This window comes from Coloeus monedula, assembly GCF_965178545.1.
Source record: "Coloeus monedula genome assembly, chromosome: 3".
NCBI lineage: Eukaryota > Metazoa > Chordata > Aves > Passeriformes > Corvidae > Coloeus > Coloeus monedula.
The window spans coordinates 118655897-118673332 of record NC_138783.1 but is presented as its reverse complement, the minus strand read 5'-3'; the positions used below and the strand labels follow the sequence as shown (position 1 = coordinate 118673332).

General features: G+C 45.9%; 1 protein-coding gene across 6 annotated transcripts in view; it reads left to right on the top strand.

The window, feature by feature from the left end:
* Positions 1-17436, top strand: part of ITSN1 (intersectin 1) — a 103385-nt gene that overhangs the window by 44205 nt on the left and 41744 nt on the right. For 4 of the 6 annotated variants that reach the window (XM_082278841.1, XM_082278838.1, XM_082278837.1 and 1 more), the window contains 9 exons: positions 683-945; positions 1779-1928; positions 2114-2254; positions 6646-6733; positions 6904-7043; positions 11254-11334; positions 14414-14538; positions 15574-15800; positions 16775-16896. In XM_082278841.1, coding sequence (XP_082134967.1) covers positions 683-945; positions 1779-1928; positions 2114-2254; positions 6646-6733; positions 6904-7043; positions 11254-11334; positions 14414-14538; positions 15574-15800; positions 16775-16896 — 1337 coding nt within the window. The remainder of the gene's footprint in view (positions 1-682; positions 946-1778; positions 1929-2113; positions 2255-6645; positions 6734-6903; positions 7044-11253; positions 11335-14413; positions 14539-15573; positions 15801-16774; positions 16897-17436) is intronic. The other 2 variants (XM_082278840.1, XM_082278839.1) reach the window with 1 other exon arrangement.

Sequence of the window (17436 nt, the reverse complement as noted above, 5' to 3'; positions counted from 1 at the left end):
CTGAGGAGTGAGGATCAGGGGAAGGAAGGATGATCCCTGGACTGCAGAGGGATGTCAGGGAAGCTGTGCTGGAAGTGAGGCCGTTTTTTTAGGACAGTAAGTGGTGAGGCTGTGGATCTGCAGGAATCCAGACTTACTGGGCTCAGCTGCTCAAGAACCTAAACCATTTCTTTTCCTGACAGTAATGAGTAATCTAATGAGAACAGCAACTTTAAATAAGTTCTGGTCACTTGCATAATGGCTTTTTGATGATGTCAGCAGCTGAGTTCTTTGCCCTGCACTAATGGAAGTGTTGGCTCTTGGACTGCTGCTATTATCCAGTGTACAGAGGAATTCCAGGTCCGTGTCCTCACAGAGGATCAGCTGGAGAATGGTGTGTCTAAATTATCCCCACTTGCTGAGCTTTGTGGAGAAAGCTGGAGGCCTGAGGAATGGGAGTGGAAATTCCCTCCTTGGTTTGCTGAGGATGTGGGTTTGAGGGGATCAGCAATGTCAGTGCTAATGCTAAACCCCAGGCTGGCCTGTGGAGCCCAGTTATCCCTAGAGAGGAGCTGCATCCTCTCCTGCTGGAAGCCTGTTGCACTTTGCTAGGGGTTCATTTGGCTTTATATGGATTTCTTTGTTTCCAAGTCAGTGGCAGAGTTTTAAGTGTCCTTTTTGCCCCCTGTTACTGTGCACAAAGTGACATTTGAAGACAAGAAGCGGGAGAACTTTGAGCGGGGCAACCTGGAGCTGGAGAAGCGCAGGCAGGCGCTCCTGGAGCAGCAGCGCAAGGAGCAGGAGCGGCTGGCCCAGCTCGAGAGGGCCGAGCAGGAGAGGAAGGAGCGCGAGCGGCAGGAGCAGGAGCGCAAGCGGCAGCTGGAGCTGGAGAAACAGCTGGAGAAACAGCGGGAGCTGGAGCGGCAGCGGGAGGAGGAGAGGAGGAAAGAGATCGAGAGGAGAGAGGTGACGCAGGGGAGCACAGGGAGGGGCTGTGCCCTGGCTTTGGGGGATCCAGGTGGGAGCTGGGCACTCCGTGTGTTGCTGTCAGGGTTGGCGAGCAAACATTTAAAGCAGGAACTGAAATTTCTGGGGTGTTAAAGGCAAGGAAGAGGCAGTTACTGCTTCATTTGTCTTGTGAAATGAATGGGTGAGACACTGGCATCTGGGACAACATGCTCCTGATTTCTCACTTCTTTAAAAGTTATTACTATTATAATTATTATTATTATATTTGATGTTAAGAGGTGCATGAACGAATGAAGAAAAAATTCTGGCATTCGTGATTTTCCAGGGATGCATTAATTTCATCGAGTCCCAGAATGGTTTGCATTGGAATGGACCTTAAAGATCCTCCAGTTCCAACCCCCTGCCATGGGCAGTGATAACATTCACCAGACCAGGTAGCACCATGCAGCCTGGCCTTTAATTTGATAAAGGAAACACACCCTGGTTAACCCAAAAAGCTCTCATTTTCTCCCACTGCTAAACAATGATGAGTTCAGCACAGAAGCACGTGGCTGTTCTCTGCAATGTTGGAGGTTGGAAAGGGATTTGAATATGTCCTGGAGAGTTCTCCAAGTCCTAATATGAGTTAAATGAGCAAACTGGATCTTGGAAAACAGGAAAACAGAGGGATTTTCTGTTCAGTCACCTCTGCTGTGCAGGGAAGCACTGCAACCACTGAGCAATTTGTGTATGCAGAGACACAGAGCAGCTCCCAGATTATACCAATGTTTTAATTGAATAGTAGCATATGAATATCAGAAATTACAGATACTTATTTTTGAATGCTTCAGGCTGCCAAACGGGAGCTGGAGAGGCAGAGGCAGCTGGAGTGGGAGCGCAACCGGCGGCAGGAGCTGCTGAACCAGAGGAACAAGGAGCAGGAGGACATCGTGGTGCTGAAGGCAAAGAAGAAAACCCTGGAATTCGAACTGGAAGCTCTCGTGAGTGGTGGTGGTGCAGCTCAAACACACAAGCACAGCGTGCTGGTGGCTGTGCCCTGGCCATGTTTATTTTCTATAATTTCCCTTTTAAATATGGAGTAAAAGTAGTTTTTAGATCCTGACTTGCATGACCAAACATTTTGGTAAAAAAAATATAAAATAGATATCTTTCTTTTTGTTTAAAGAATGATAAAAGAAACCAGTTGGAGGGAAAGCTTCAGGATATCAGGTGTCGGCTGTCGACCCAAAGACAAGATATTGAAAGTACAAATAAATCCAGAGAACTCAGAATTGCAGAAATCACCCATTTGCAGCAGCAGCTACAGGTGAGAAAACGTTCCCTAATTTTACTCTTAGCCTTGAATTTTGACCTTCTCAAGTGCATTGATATCCTGAGCAAACTTGGGATGAGCTGTTCCTCACACTTAAGGGATCATTGGAGATAATTCATCATTCCTGTAAATTAATATCCTTCAGATGTGCCTAGGAACTGCTTCCTCCACGTGAAGGGTTGTCTGGGATTATCCCTCCATCCTCCTGGGCTCCTGTTGTGGGGAGCAGGAAATGCTTTGGCTGCAGGTGTTTTTGGGGATGAGGAGAAGGAAATTTTCCAGTGTATGTTCTGCTGTTTGTGTGCTGGGGGAAAGAATTGACTTCACTGAAGTGACTTGTTGATGGTTTTTTTAATTATGAAAAATAATGAACTTTCAAAATGGGAGTTCCCAGTGAAACCAGGGAGTTCTTGATCTAAACCTGGCATTTGCCTTTCTTACTGATCCTAAATTCTCTGTCAAATTAGAGGTGGAGCTGAGTAGGTGTCTACCTTTAATGAAAGAGTATTTTTTGTAGCTTGTAAGGGTTTTTCAGTGGGTTGTAGTATTTGATTTAGGGATTTTTCTCTTTTATTAAATACTTCATATTGCTTGAAATTAATTCTTGGCCGGTCATGGGGACTCTCAGGGGTTTCTACCACTACAAAGAGAACTTTGCACTTATGTTACGGGGCTGAGGTGTAAAGCCTGGCTTAAAACCTAATCCTGCTGTTCTGTCCCAGCTTCACTCCTGCTTTCCCTGGCAGCTGTTCTGTTGGGTTTTGGGCTTTGAGGTGGTTTGGCAGCAATAGCCGTGGTTGTGTGGTAATGTCTGCTCTCAATGAGCTCCACCACTGATACTTCTCTTAGAGTCACTTGAGGTGTTTCTATCCCAATTGTGATCCCAGAAAATGTCACTACTTAGGAGAAAAGGCCACATTTTGTCTGGGGAGAACCTTAAAGCTTTTTCCTGGAAAAAAAAATTAGTTTTTCAAATATCCTGTAAATTTTCCTATCTCATCTGTAGAGGACAGACTAAAGATGTAAATGAGTTTTAAAAAAGGAGATTTTCATCCTCTAAACTCTCAAATAGGTTAAGAAGTCAGTATTGTCATTATCTTTGTAGGGTGATGTATCTTCACTTGGAAATAGTTCAGTTTAATACATCTGGCACTTCCTGTGGGAAGATGAGTTAATTCAGAGGAGTAATTATTCTTCAACCTATTAATTAGTTCCAAGATGCAGTTTCATTAAAGTTGTGAAAGAAGTGGTGTCCCAGTTAATCCGGGGTGATGAAGACGTGTGCCAGTCTCCGGCTCTGCGCTCTCTGGTCGAGTGCTGTTTCCAGGGTGGTTGAGAAGGGTCTGCTTTCCAAACACCTGAGCTGTGTTTGAAACACATTTATGCTGTGTGGGCCTTGCCCATTGCCTGCAGGGATTCTTTACCCCCTTGATGAACACTTTGGCTCCCAGGTGATTTGAAGATTTTTCAAGGGGCAGGAACTGGGGTTTGATTTCCTCTGCCATGTGGGACATTACTCAATTCTTGGCCATTTCTTGGTGCATGACTTTCCAGAGTTACTGATGCCAATAATTTCTTTCATCTGTTTCTTCAGTCCAAGGAAGGGATGTGGAATCCATGTGGTGGGAGTTATTGGATAGATGCTTATTCCATGGTTGTCTGTGATTTCAGGAAACAGGACTTGACCTTCACGATCCCTTGGCATTCTCTGTCCTTACACACTCCCCAAACTATTTGGTGCATTGGGTAATCTGGGATGTTTGGAAGCGTTCTGGCCTTTACAAACAAAGCAGCTGATGTTGTGACCACATTCCACCCTCAGATGCTGTCCTGTGGTGCTTTTTGTGCTTGGAGAAGGAGAATTTTTCTGTTTCATGTTGACATCCATTCTGCTGCTTGGTTGATCTGCAGCATTCTCAGAGTCACAGAAACACAGAGTGCTTGGGTTTGGAAGGCACCCTAAAGCTCATCTTGTTCCACCCCCTGCCATGGGCAGGGAACCTCCCACCAGAGCAAGGTTATATATTGTATACATTGCTGTTTCCCATTTGTTCCAGGTAGATAACAGCCCCAGGATGGCAGTCATGGAATATCCTGAGCTGGAAGGGACCCACAGGGATCACCCAGTCCCACCCCTGGCCCTGCCCAGACCCCCCAGCAATCCCAGCCTGGGCATCCCTGGCAGCGCTGTCCAAACGCTCCTGGAGCTCTGGCAGCCTCGGGGCCGTGCCCATTCCCTGGGGAGCCTGGGCAGTGCCCAGCAGCCTCTGGGGGAAGAACCTTTCCCTAAAATCCAACCTAACCCTGCCCTGGCCCAGCTCCAGCCGCTCCCTGGCTGCTGTCCCTGGCCCAGGAGCAGAGATCGGAGCTGTCCCTGCGCTGCCCCTCGGGAGGAGCTGCAGCCCCGGGGAGCTCTGCCCTCAGGCTCCTCCAGGCTGAGCTGACCTCGGGTGGCCCCTGCAGACCCTTCCCAAACCTCATGTCCCTCCTTTGGACACCTTCCAAAGCTTTAGATCTTTCTTTTATTGAGGCAGCCAGAACTGTCCCCAAGCCTGGAGGTGAGGCTGCCCCAGCGCAGGGTAGGATTGGAGCATCCAGATTTTGGGATCTTGAGGGGCTGGGAAAGCTCTGTTGCTGCAACAGGCCCTGCAGCTGCACCATGAAGGACATGTGCAGCTCTTGATAATCAAATCTGTAGTTCATCTGAATTTTGCTACTTTGCTACTTAGTGAATTCCTTAAGTCCTTGACTGTGCTGTGCTGTCTCAGGGTATTTTCGGGAACATAAGGAGCTCACAGGAGGCTGCAGTCGTTGCATAATGCTCAGAGCTGAGCTGGGCACTGCAGAGCCCCATCAGGGTCTGGCAGGAGGAAAGTGGGACAGCCCAAAGCTATGGCAGTGCAGTCAGTCCCGGGTTCTTGGAACCAAATTTAAAACTTGTTGTGGAATTGTGGAATCACAGAATAACTTAGGTTGGAATGGACTTTAAAGCCCATCCAGTGCCCCCCTTGCCATGGGCAGGGACACCTTCCACTGTCCCAGGCTGCTCCAAGCCCTTAGACACCTCCAGGGATGGGGAGTCCATGATGTCCCTGAGGCTCACTCTGGTGCTCAGGGGTCAGGGGACATTTATTCTTAGCATTGAATGATGTTATTTGCAATCCTCCTTGACAGATTGAAGCTGTCAGCTGCTTGATTCCTCAAAAGCCTGCAATTCCAGAGAACTGCCCAGAGGAGTTACAGGGTTTGTGGGAAAGATGGGATGTTGATACTCAGGTGCTGTTTCACCTCGTGTTGCTGAAGGTGTTTCGACAACTTGAGCTTGAAGGTCAAGGCTTCAGAAGAGTGTGTGAGGTAGCACTTCCTGCTCTGGAAAGGGCCAGGTTTCTACAGGAAACACATAAATAGGATCCCCCAAAGGGAGAGGATCATCTGCAGGGACCCCTGTAACACAGCAGTTCACAAGCTTACAACCACGTGCTGAGTTTGAGAGAGATCAGAATCCCCTTCCAAGAGCTCTGAGTGGAGAGGTCAAGGACTCAAGGATTCTCATCCCTCAGGGCTTGTGTTTCATGGCTTTTGGCCAGAATATATTCCTTTAAAGGGCAAGTCTTTATTATCCTGTAAATACTTGTCTTTCTATTCCTGATCTAAGTTACTAATCATTAACAGTGTTATTAATATTATTAATTAACTATTAGTGGAGGGTGCAGCCGCGGGGGGTCGGACTCTGCTGCCAGGGAACAGGGACAGGAGGAGAGGGAACGGCCTCAGGCTGGGCCAGGGCAGGCTCAGGGTGGACAGCAGCAGGAATTTCCCCATGGAAAGGGAGCTCAGGCCTTGGCAGGGGCTGCCCAGGGAGGTTTGGAGTGCCCATCCCTGGAGGTGTCCCAGGAAGGGCTGGAGGTGGCACTCAGTGCTCTGGGCTGGGGACAAGGTGGGCATGGGGCACAGCTGGGCCTGGCTGGGCTGGGAGGGCTTTTCCAGCCTCAGGGATCCTGGGATTCTGTGTTTCATTTATTAAAATCAGAATTAAACATTTAGTAAGTGCTTGTTTGAACATTTCCTCACATTTGTCCTTGTCTTTCCGCCTTCAGTTTTGGGTAATTCCAAGCCAAGTTCAATTTTCAATGAGAATCAGTTCAATTTGATACATCCCCTCTTTTGGACTGGCAGAGAATGTCTGGGATCTGTGGGGTTATCACACAAACAGTGCTTGGATAAGAGCAATAATACATCAGGAGGGAAATAAGCAGTAACACATCATTCAGTGAGAGAAAAGTAAAGAAGAAATGAAAATGAGAGGTCTCATGGCTGAAGTTGTCCCTCACTCACCTTTTTGCCTGTTTCTGTTCTTGTTTTCCCTGCCTGTGCCCTGGGTTCAGGAGTCTCAGCAGATGCTGGGCAGGTTGATTCCAGAGAAGCAGCTGCTGAATGATCAGCTCAAGCAAGTCCAGCAGAACAGTTTGCACAGTGAGTAGATTTGGGAATGCCTCAGTTGGGTCAGGCCACGTTCCCTCTCTGCAGTGTCCCCTGGAACTGCTCTTTGGGTGTTGCAAGATGCAGATGGGAAAATGTTGCTTTCTATGACCTGAACTGTTCCATGGAAGGAAATACTGACTTGATAATGTGTTCAAAACCAGGGGATTCCCTTCTCACCATCAAAAGAGCCTTGGAAGCCAAGGAACTGGCACGGCAGCAGCTCCGGGACCAGCTGGATGAGGTGGAGAAAGAAACCAGATCTAAACTGCAGGAAATTGATATTTTCAATAATCAGCTGAAGGTAACCCAGGACTCGTTAAGCCTTTCTGAATGTTCAGTTGATTATTTTCTAACCTGATTGTGGAAAAAAAAAAAGAAATGATGAAGGATGCATTAATGATTCTGGGAGCATTCTCAAATCTGTCTGTTGGGGATTTTATTTAATTTTTATTTTGTTTTTAAGAAAATGCTGCTCGGCTTTCAAACTCAGGGTTGAATCAATTTAATCTGCAGAATCTCTTTAGGAGGAAATTTGAGCCCTGATTCCGGATTTATGATTGCAAAAATGAAATTACCAGTTTCTGTGCTTTTGCATCCAAGAAGTGCAGGACAAGGTCAGCAAATCTGCTGGAATCAGGACTTCAAATTGAAATCTTGAATAAAAGAGACTTGATTTTCTGCTGCCACACTGAATTTTTGTGTGCTGTCCGTGTGCTCCTTCTTGTCCCTGTGTGTAGCTGTTTGTGGTTTCCTGCTTTATTGCTCAGTCTTTGTTAAAACTGTGATTTTTTTCGTGTATTTTTGCACCAGACATGTCAGGGTTCTGCAGAGAGAAGTTGGAAATCAGTCTGTAGTTATAAACTTTTAATGGCATTCATTTTTTCATAAAATATTCCAATGTTCAAGCACTTTATCTGCCAATTCCACTGGTGGGTTTTCCTGCAAGCTGACCGGAAATACTCAATTTCCTGCAAGGTGTCACAAATTGTGCTGCAAGTATTCAGCAGGAAAATCACTGTGGTAGTGACATTAATGGAGTTGTTTTGTAAGTTGATCAACTGGGATTAAATCAAACAATTTAGGGTGGAAGGTGGGGTTGAATTTAAGCAACAAATTGCTTGTTTAAACTAGAGTTATTAATAATTATAGGAAAAAATTAAAAGTGTGGCCCTGTTCTAAGGTAAATTTGAAGATGGCTCTCCCAGTCTGAGACAGGGAGGATGGAAGGGGAGAATCTCTGCAGAGTCAGACACAGAACAAACAAAATGGGCACAATTTATATTTAAAACAAAATAGAATGGTTTAATCTTTGCTTAATTAATCCTTGAGGTTTAAACCTTGCTTAATTTTTCTTGATGTATGATTTTTGGATACATCTTAACATGTTGTGCTTTTTGGGTATTATTTTTTTTAATGGAGTCCTTTGAAAGTGATAAATTGGACCAAAGGATATTAATTCTAAAGTTAGTGCCAGTATTTGGTTTGATCATAAATTACCTAAACAGTATAAATGGGCACAAGGGGTGAATTTTCTTGGTATTCTGACAGTAGCAAAAAAAATCCCCAAAACCAATCAACCAGTCACCCAAAATTCAATCTTTTAAATATTGAAGGGTTGAAGTTCACGGATAACAAGCTGATGTTAATTAAAAATTGAAGTTGCCCATTAAGCACAGATTTATCAGCATGTGCCAGGAATCCAAGAATGCCTTGGCTAGAGGTAAATGGTTTTGCAGTTTAAAACAAAAATTGGTTTCAGTCGATTGATAACGAGTTGTGGAGACACCTCTTTGGGAAGAGCAGAGAGTCTCCTCTGGCTTGAGGAGATTGTGGAGCTCATCTGATGGGAGGAGCAGATCTGGTTCTGTATGTGGGGATTTCTGCCTTGCTGCAGCTTCCTTGTCTTTCTGGGAAGGGCTGAGTTCAGGAGGGGCAGTCACAAAATCCCAGAATTGTCAGGGTGGGAAGGGATCATCCAGTCCCACCCCAGCATCACCCCAAACCCTGTCCCTACGGGCCACATCCAGACTCCTCTGGGACACCTCCAGAGCCAGTGACTCCAAACCTCCCTGGGCAGCCCCTGCCAAGGCCTGAGCTCCCTTTCCATGGGGAAATTCCTGCTGCTGTCCACCCTGAGCCTGCCCTGGCCCAGCCTGAGGCCGTTCCCTCTCCTCCTGTCCCTGTTCCCTGGCAGCAGAGCCCGACCCCCCCGGCTGCCCCCTCCTGTCAGGGACTTGTGCAGAGCCACAAGGTCCCCCCTGAGCCTCCTTTGCTCCAGCCTGAGCCCCTTTCCCAGCTCCCTCAGCCGCTCCTGGGGCTCCAGCCCCTTCCCAGCTCCCTTCCCTGCCCTGGACACGCTCCAGCCCCTGTTGTACCATGGAAACTGAGCAGTGGGAGCTGAATTCAGAGAGTTCTCCCTTCTGTAGTTTCTCGAGATGTGCAAGGCATATTCTGGGGGGCCTGGAGGATTTTATTACTGGATTAAATCCCTAAGAAGACACATGGACCTTTTTGTGGGCTCAGCTTGGAAGGGGTAGAGAAACCCCTTAGAAGCTGCTGAGTGCAGCGGGGATTTCTTGGCTGTTGTTCTTCATGGAATCATCAAATATCCTGAGCTGGAAGGGACCCCCAGGATCACCCAGTCCCACTCCTGGCCCTGCCCAGACCCCCCAGCAATCCCAGCCTGGGCATCCCTGGCAGCGCTGTCCAAACGCTCCTGGAGCTCTGGCAGCCTCGGGGCCGTGCCCATTCCCTGGGGAGCCTGGGCAGTGCCCAGCACTTGAGATTTTATGCACAAGGCTGGTGAAGGCTTTCCTGGAATCCTGCATTTACTGGGATTTGTGTGAAGTGGAACTTCTCCAAGCACAGATCACCTCTCTCTCTTAGGTGACCATATCACTCCAAACCAGGTTGTTTAGGAACTTCCATAATTCTCACATACAATTACCTAAAAATCAAAAATCTGTGACAACTTTTAGGAACCACCACTGGAAAAGTGACTGACATTGGAAATAGGTAGAAATTGACTTGAAGGTAATGCTAAATTAATAATTTCTCCAAATAGCAGAAGAACTTTTAGTTGAGTTCTCAGTTCCTGGGTGTGTACAAACAGCAGTTCCTGTGCTGCCATTTGTGTGATTATCAGGCAGCTGGACTATGCTCACAAGGAAATGTGAAATTTTTCAAATTGTCTATCAACAATTCCACCACATCTGAGCTCTAAATATGCTAAAGGCTTCTTGTAAATTAAGGGACAATAGGTCAAGATGGGGAAGATGGAAATCTTTCCTTTTAAAATACATTTTTCTATAAAGCAAATAACTTATAAACTCTGGGTTTAATCAAGGTAATTTTAGTTTACCAGGCAACTTGTTAACACCAAGCAGTTTACAGGATGCTCTGGATTTGCCTCCATGTTTGTATGTTCTGCAGTAAGTGAATACTTTTTTACAAGTGTTAAATTACATCATCTTCGCTGTGTGTCTTAATGGTTAGGGAGATAAATGAGATTTTTTTTTCTGCTGGATCTTTTTGTCATCTCTCCAAAACAACTGATTTAAATTCCTTCTGATGAGTCATAGAATATGGTGCATTTCCAGCAGCTTTCAGGCTTACAACATGTTATTAATATTTCAAATCAGGTCATTTGAATTGTAGTATTGGATATCTTTAGGTAGAACCACTTGGTTTCAGGGAGATCATTGGTGCTTGTTTGGCTGCTTATGTATCCTTTGAAATGAGATTTGGGGCATTTTATGAGGTAACAGTCTTGTGGGTTTGGCTGTATTTGGCTGTAAGGTGACTGAGTTTGTTACAAGGTTGAAAGTTTGGCCACTTCATGTCTTGAATTATGATTGAAGGAGTGAAACTTCCAGTACTCTTTAAAAATCTCAGCCTAGAGATCTAATAACATTGATACAGCTGTCAATAAAATGGAACTGGTCACTTGTTTATTTTAGGATCATTGAATTATGGAATGGTCTGGGATGGAGGGACCTCAAAGCCCATCCAGTGCCAACCCCTGCCATGGCAGGGACACCTCCCACTGTCCCAGGCTGCTCCAAGCCCCAATGTCCAGCCTGGCCTTGGGCACTGCCAGGGATCCAGGGGCAGCCCCAGCTGCTCTGGGCACCCTGTGCCAGGGCCTGCCCACCCTCCCAGGGAACAATTCCTGCCCAAGATCCCTGGATCTAAACTGACCCTCCAAGCTTAAGGCTCGATGTGACTCCTGTCTCCAAGGACCAAATGCCCACTTCCTATAACGTGGAAGAATCCAGAATTTCTTGCTGCTGTTCCTGCCCAAGAGCACCTCAGGAATGAGTTCATGTTTCTGAAATAGTTTTGCTGAGAATTTTTTCCCAGTGCCTGGGAAAAGCAGAGACCCCCCAGGAGGGCTGAAGGTGTCCCGCTGTTGTCCGTGTGTCCGTCGCTGTCAGTGCCTGTGTGATCCGTGTGAACGGGGCAGTCCTGCTCCCAATGCCTGTTTACATCTGAGCATTTCTTTCTTCCAGTCAGTGGCAGTGGAAGAGGCAATGCTGCAGTGCCTGGCGCTCCTCCTGGGCTGCATCCAGCACTTACACTCCTTCCCAAAGGTCTCCATGCCCTGCTCAGGCAGGACCCAGCTCTCTCTGAGTGAGGAGCCTCCTCCAGTTATGTGCTTCACTTTCCCTAAGCAGATGAGTGTGCAGTGTTTCACTGAGTCAGTGTTTCCTAAGGGTGCCAGCACCAAAACAAAACCAAAGAGAAGAGTTTAGCATTAGATTTTTATCTAATCCTTATGCCTGCATGAGGAGTGTGCCTTGAATGGCATCTTGGGCAAGATACTAATGAGTGATTTTTATCTTTTGCTTATCTGGAACTTCAGGAGTTTAAGTAAATTGCCTGTTTTGGTAATGATTTTCAGAATTTTTAAAAAGCAAACATTTGGATGGGGGAAGTATCCTTACACATGACTGTAATCTGTGATTCCGAGTAGGATAGAGGTGGCAACATCCTTCCTTTGTCCCATCTCCCCAGGATGGGGTGAAGGGAGGACTTGTCTGCCAAGGCCAAAGCAGAGGCTTTGGGAGCTCGGGAATGGGGCAGGAGAGGGTTGCTCTGGAAAAGCTTCTGGGAGCATGGAACCACAGGGTCTTTTCCTCTGGGATCAAATTCTTGGCTCAAGGGGAGAAGATCTGATGGAAACTTTGTATTGTAATCCCTGAATATCCCAAGTGCTGTTGTCTTTCTGTCAAAAAGGCACAATCTGGGCCTAAACAACTCCCATTTCTACCATGAAGGTTTTTGTAGCAAATTACTTGTCTGTAAAGAGTGAATATTGCTCTGCTCTGTGCAATGCTTTAATTCCTATTCAATATGATGAATGTGGCTGTTGGAACATCTCAGAATTCTCCTTGTTGGTCTGTTTGGAGTTAAATGCCAAGGTAACAATTTCTCAGCTTCTAAGGTAAGGCATTCCTTGTCCTGCACCCCAGGAACGAGCAAAGCCTTGGTGTGTCCTTGGAATTCCAGCACAGTAGTGGGACGTGTACAGCTGGGAGCTGTGTCTGTACAGGATGAGTATAGGGCTGTGCTGAACATCCAGCTAGAAATGTTTTGGCTGTTGAAGTGTTACTGAAGTTCAACTGGTTTCCAGTAGAACTCTGGGAGATGCTGGCTCTTCCTCCCCATCCTCCCACCTGGCAAAGCAGTGGAGCACCTCTGTTGCATGAGATGCCCAGCACTTCTTTGTTTCCTCCTGGCTGACCCAAAGAGGGATATATGTGGGATTTTTTCGTCTCCAAAGATGCTCCATCCAGTGCCAGCACTATAAACTAGGTTTGATTTTCTTAACATGCAGTTCTGTCACAGAAAAATCCCTTCACAGAACATTGACCCAGCACATCAGCTTGGCTGGGAGGGAATAGGGCTAAAATGTCTGTGGAAAACTTAAATAATTACTAAAGTGTTCCCTGAGATCCTGACATAGCTAAGCAGGTGGATGAAATGACACAACAAGCAAAGAAAATAATTTAATTGTTTGTCCCAGGGTTGGCAGCAGCATTTACTGCTCCTGCTCCAGGTACTCACAGTGGAATCTCCTTGCTCCAGGCAGACATGGGGGCATGGCTCAGCTGCAGCATTCCCGTTTTCCATTTGGCCATGGAAGTGGTGAATATCCTGTATTTAGTGGTGAGATCCCTTAGGAGCTGCCCTTGGATCCCTGGCAGTGCCCAAGGCCAGGCTGGACATTGGGGCTTGGAGCAGCCTGGCACAGTGGGAGGTGTCCCTGCCATGGCAGGGCTGGCACTGGATAATCCCTAAAATCCCTTCCAACCCAACCAGTCTGGGATTGTCTCATCTGAAGGATGTCAGTCCCAGCACTGCCAATGCTCTTGGAGTTTGTCCCTTGCACTTGTCCATGTTTTTGGTACAAGTAAGGGTTCAGGAGGTCATGGAGAGGACGTGGGGACTGTGGTTCCCCCTGCTCATCACACTCAGGGCGATCATAAAACAAGTATTGCCCAAATTGGGATTTTCCCTGCATTTCAGTGGGATTCATGGCCTTAGCAGGGTTTTAATTCCTAGTGGGGATCCTGCAACAATTCCAACTTCCCTGAGAACTGATTCTCTCTTTAATGATGCTGAGCTCAGTTTTCATTGACTTTAAAACTGGGGAGCATTAATGAAATAAAACTGAGACCTGAAAACTGAGCCACAAGGATCAGCTTCCCTTTTGAAAATTTCATCCCTGAATCACCTACATTTATTTTTTTGTCTCTTATGCAATTTTCTCATTTGGGTCAGTGCAGGAGGAGTTTTACATGAAAACCTCCTGTGGTTTGTAGATTGTGAATTTCTGAAAAACTATCCAAATACTTCCGAGATTAACTGTTTCAATTTCACATGTACCATATTTTCATTAAAAGATATCAGTTTTTTGAAGTGAACTATTTTCAGGGAAAATCCTCAGTGGTCATAGGGAGTTTTCTTTTTTTCCCCTGTAATACTGAGGAGTTCAGATGCAAAATTCCAGGTTATGCAAATAAATTCCAGATGAAAGTTGGTTTTGTGTTAATAGGTGTAAATGCAGAGAACAAATCTTGAGGAAAATACTCTGGTTTTATTATTATTATTTATATTCTAATTTTTTCAGGCAGTGTCCTTCCAGTTAATTAAGAAAAGCCAGACTTGTATATGAATGAATACCATGATTCATCCCAAAGACATTCCTTAAGGATTTCAGTCTCCTGTGTATAAACCAAACCTGAAGGTTCTTTAGTAAATCAGCATTAATTGGCAAATGAAACTGATTAAGAGTTGCTGTTGTGAGAGCTCAGAGGGCAGATTTGTGTATGGAATTTAATAAATTAAATCCACAAACCAACAAACAAAATAAAACAGAAGTGACTGTTCAGAATAAGCTCTGTCCATTTTTTAGAGTCACATTTAAATGTTTTCTGGTTTCTTAACCCTTTAATGTCTCAGTTAAATGGATAAAAATAGGAAAACAGTAGGTGGCTCATAGACCCTGGAAATGAACTTGAAATATCTGCATTTGGCAGGAGTGTGAGTTTGGACAGAGATCCCCAGCAATTCCCAGGTGTTGTTCCCTCACAGGGAACCCTTTGGGGCCGTTAGTTCTGATTCACAGAGTGGATGCTTACACCTGTTTTCCTTTTTTTAATCCAGGAGCTGAGAGAAATCCATAACAAGCAGCAGCTCCAGAAGCAGAAGAGCTTGGAAGCTGAGAGGTTGAAACAGAAGGAACAGGAAAGGAAGACAGTGGAGCTGGAAAAGCAAAAAGAAGCTCAGAGGTAACAAACTGCTCTAATGGAGCCCTAAATGTAACACCTCCCCTGGCACCTCTCGGAAAATATTCCTGTCTGCCCAAAACTTCCAGGGATGCAGATGAGGTTTGTGTCCTCTAGTGCCACCCTCTAATGCTTGGGAAGTGGGTTGGTTGGACAGCAGCAGGAATTTCCCCATGGAAAGGGAGCTCAGGCCTTGGCAGGGGCTGCCCAGGGAGGTTTGGAGTGCCCATGCCTGGAGGTGTCCCAGGAAGGGCTGGAGGTGGCACTCAGTGCTCTGGGCTGGGGACAAGGTGGGCATTGGGCACAGCTGGGCCTGGCTGGGCTGGGAGGGCTTTTCCAGCCTCAGGGATCCTGGCATTCCATGAATCAGTTTTTTTTCCCTCACACTGTTTTGGTCAGGAATTCACTCTGTCCTTGGACAGAGTCTGTTCTTTGTAGCACACCAAGTGTGTGAGGAGCAGCTGCTTCTCAGGCATTTGTCCCTAACTCTGAAGAAATTCCAGGGGTGGAACAGGCCCATGAAACAAACTGGAACACACCGGATGTCCTTTAGATCTTCAGAGTTATCTTTACTGGGGCAAATTGTTTCTAGCAGAGAATATTTATTCATTTCCTCTGGTGGAGGGGAAGGACTTGTTAACCCTGGCGGTTGGAAATGGGAAATATTCCCAACAGTTCTCTGGAGTGCTGTGTAAAACTTGCAAATACTTCTCCTCCTTGCCCTTCAACATCAGGATAAGGACGGCCACATGTTCTGATTCCTGCTTTTTCCTTTCTGAGTTGGCTGTTTGGAGTCTTACCTTGGGTTGGAATGAGATGATTTTAAGGTCCCTTCCAACCCAAGCCATTCAATGAGTCTGTGATTCCTGGGAACCACTGTGTGAGGAGATGCTGGGGAGTGCTTGGTAACTCACCAAAATAAAGTTAGGGCATGGAAAAGCCCTAAAGAAGACACTTTGTACTGGAGATCACCCAAAAGCTTTGGTAGGCTTTGGTTTGAGTGGCTCTTTTGAATTGACCCCCCCAATCTTCCACCAGGCGGATCCAGGACCGGGACAAACCACGGCTGGAGCGGGGACAGCCGGAGGAAGAACCTCAGTGGCAAAAAAAAATCCAGGAAGATGACAAGCAAAAAAGGGAAGAACTACCCAAGAAGAAGGAAAGTGAGGATAAGGGGAAGCAGGAAATGCAGGAGAAGCTGAGTAAACTCTTCCAGCCCCACCAGGAGCCCAACAAACCCGGCCAGGCTCCGTGGTCCAACGCAGGTAGGGTCCAACAGCAGGGAATGCTCTGGGACAGCTCAGTTGTCATTCTTTTCCCATTTAACACAGAACAAAGTGGTGGGCAAGGTTGGATTGTGAGTCTTATTAGAGTAAATAATGCATGGATTGAGCTCTAGACTCCAAAAATGGTTCTTTCATCGCTGTTCTTCCCAAAAGGCAGAGGGGAAAGCACAGTTCTGAGACTGCAGGACAAGGGAAGAGGGAATCTCAGCTGGAAGGGGCTGGGTGCAAGATGTCAAAAACTGTTTCTGTAGTTTTTATTTTGGTGTGGGATATAAGCCTTGGGATTTTTCAGAGTAGGAACAATATGTTGTTTAGTCACCCTTTTCCTTTCCTGCCTTCCTTTGTTCACTGGACAAATGACCTGAAATCTAAAATTTAATCCCCCTTTCTCTGCTCTCCACACAGTCACTTTCAGCTGAGAGCTTTTTCTGTGCATTGTATCCTGGGTTTTGCCTGTATTGGGAATCCTGCTTCCCTCTTGAGTGTCTTGGATACACACAAGAACTGTTTGGGAATGTGATACTGGTTTAAATATTTGTCCAAAGGATTGCATCACTTTTATGACTAAATCCTGCACAGAGAGGCTGTGGACTCCCAGTTCCTGCAGTGTCCAAGGCCAGGCTGGACATTGGGGCTTGGAGCAGCCTGGGACAGTGGGAGGTGTCCCTGCCATGGCAGGGGTGGCCCTGGATGGGCTTTGAGGTCCCTTCCCACCCAAACCAGTCTGGGATTCTGTGATCTTCCCTGTTGTTTAGAGGAGAAAACAATAAAATTGTATTTAAAAAATTAATTTTTATCTTTCCCCTTGTGTGAAAGGGGGATAAGGTACTTCCTGCAGACCCTGCCAGGTTTGCTGATTCTTGTCTCCACTTTCACCCCGTTTTCCAAGTGTTTAAAAATAAGGTGGTTTGATTTCTTCTCTCTGTATCTGTGTGTTTGTTTCCTTTGCTCAGAGAAAGCTCCTTTAACCATTTCTGCTCAGGAGGATGTAAAAATAGTGTATTATAGAGCTCTGTATCCTTTTGAATCCAGAAGCCACGATGAGATCACCATCCAGCCTGGAGACATCGTCATGGTAAGCAGGGATTGGGATATTCCTTGAGAAAATTCCTTCAGCTTCTGCTGTGTGTGATTTCAATTTTCTATGGCAGGAAAGGAAACTTCAAATCCTGAATGTGTGGTTGCAGGTGTGTTGATACAGAGTAATTCCCTGTTTTTCAAGGATGTGGTCAGTGTGTTGTGTCAGACTCTGAAGCAGTGGTTGCTTTTGTCTCTCTAAGTGATAATTCTGTGGTTAATGGCTGCAGGGATTAAGTGGATATTAATATTAGTTAATCATTAGTGTGTTCTTAACATGCAGAATGAAAATTCCTGGGGGAATTCTTAAATACTGTTCACTGGAGGAGGTGTATTCCCCCAGAAATAGTGTTCTGCCCAACAAAATTGATTTTAAGAGCTTTTACATTTAGCTCAGTTTAGTAACAGTGGATTTGGGAAAAAATACACTTTGTAGGCGCCCCTAAATTGTAAGGATTCATATTTTTTAAAAACCTGTTCTGAGAAATTGAAGCTTTTTGGGGTTGGTTTGGCTTTTTACTGATTGGGTATTTGTGAC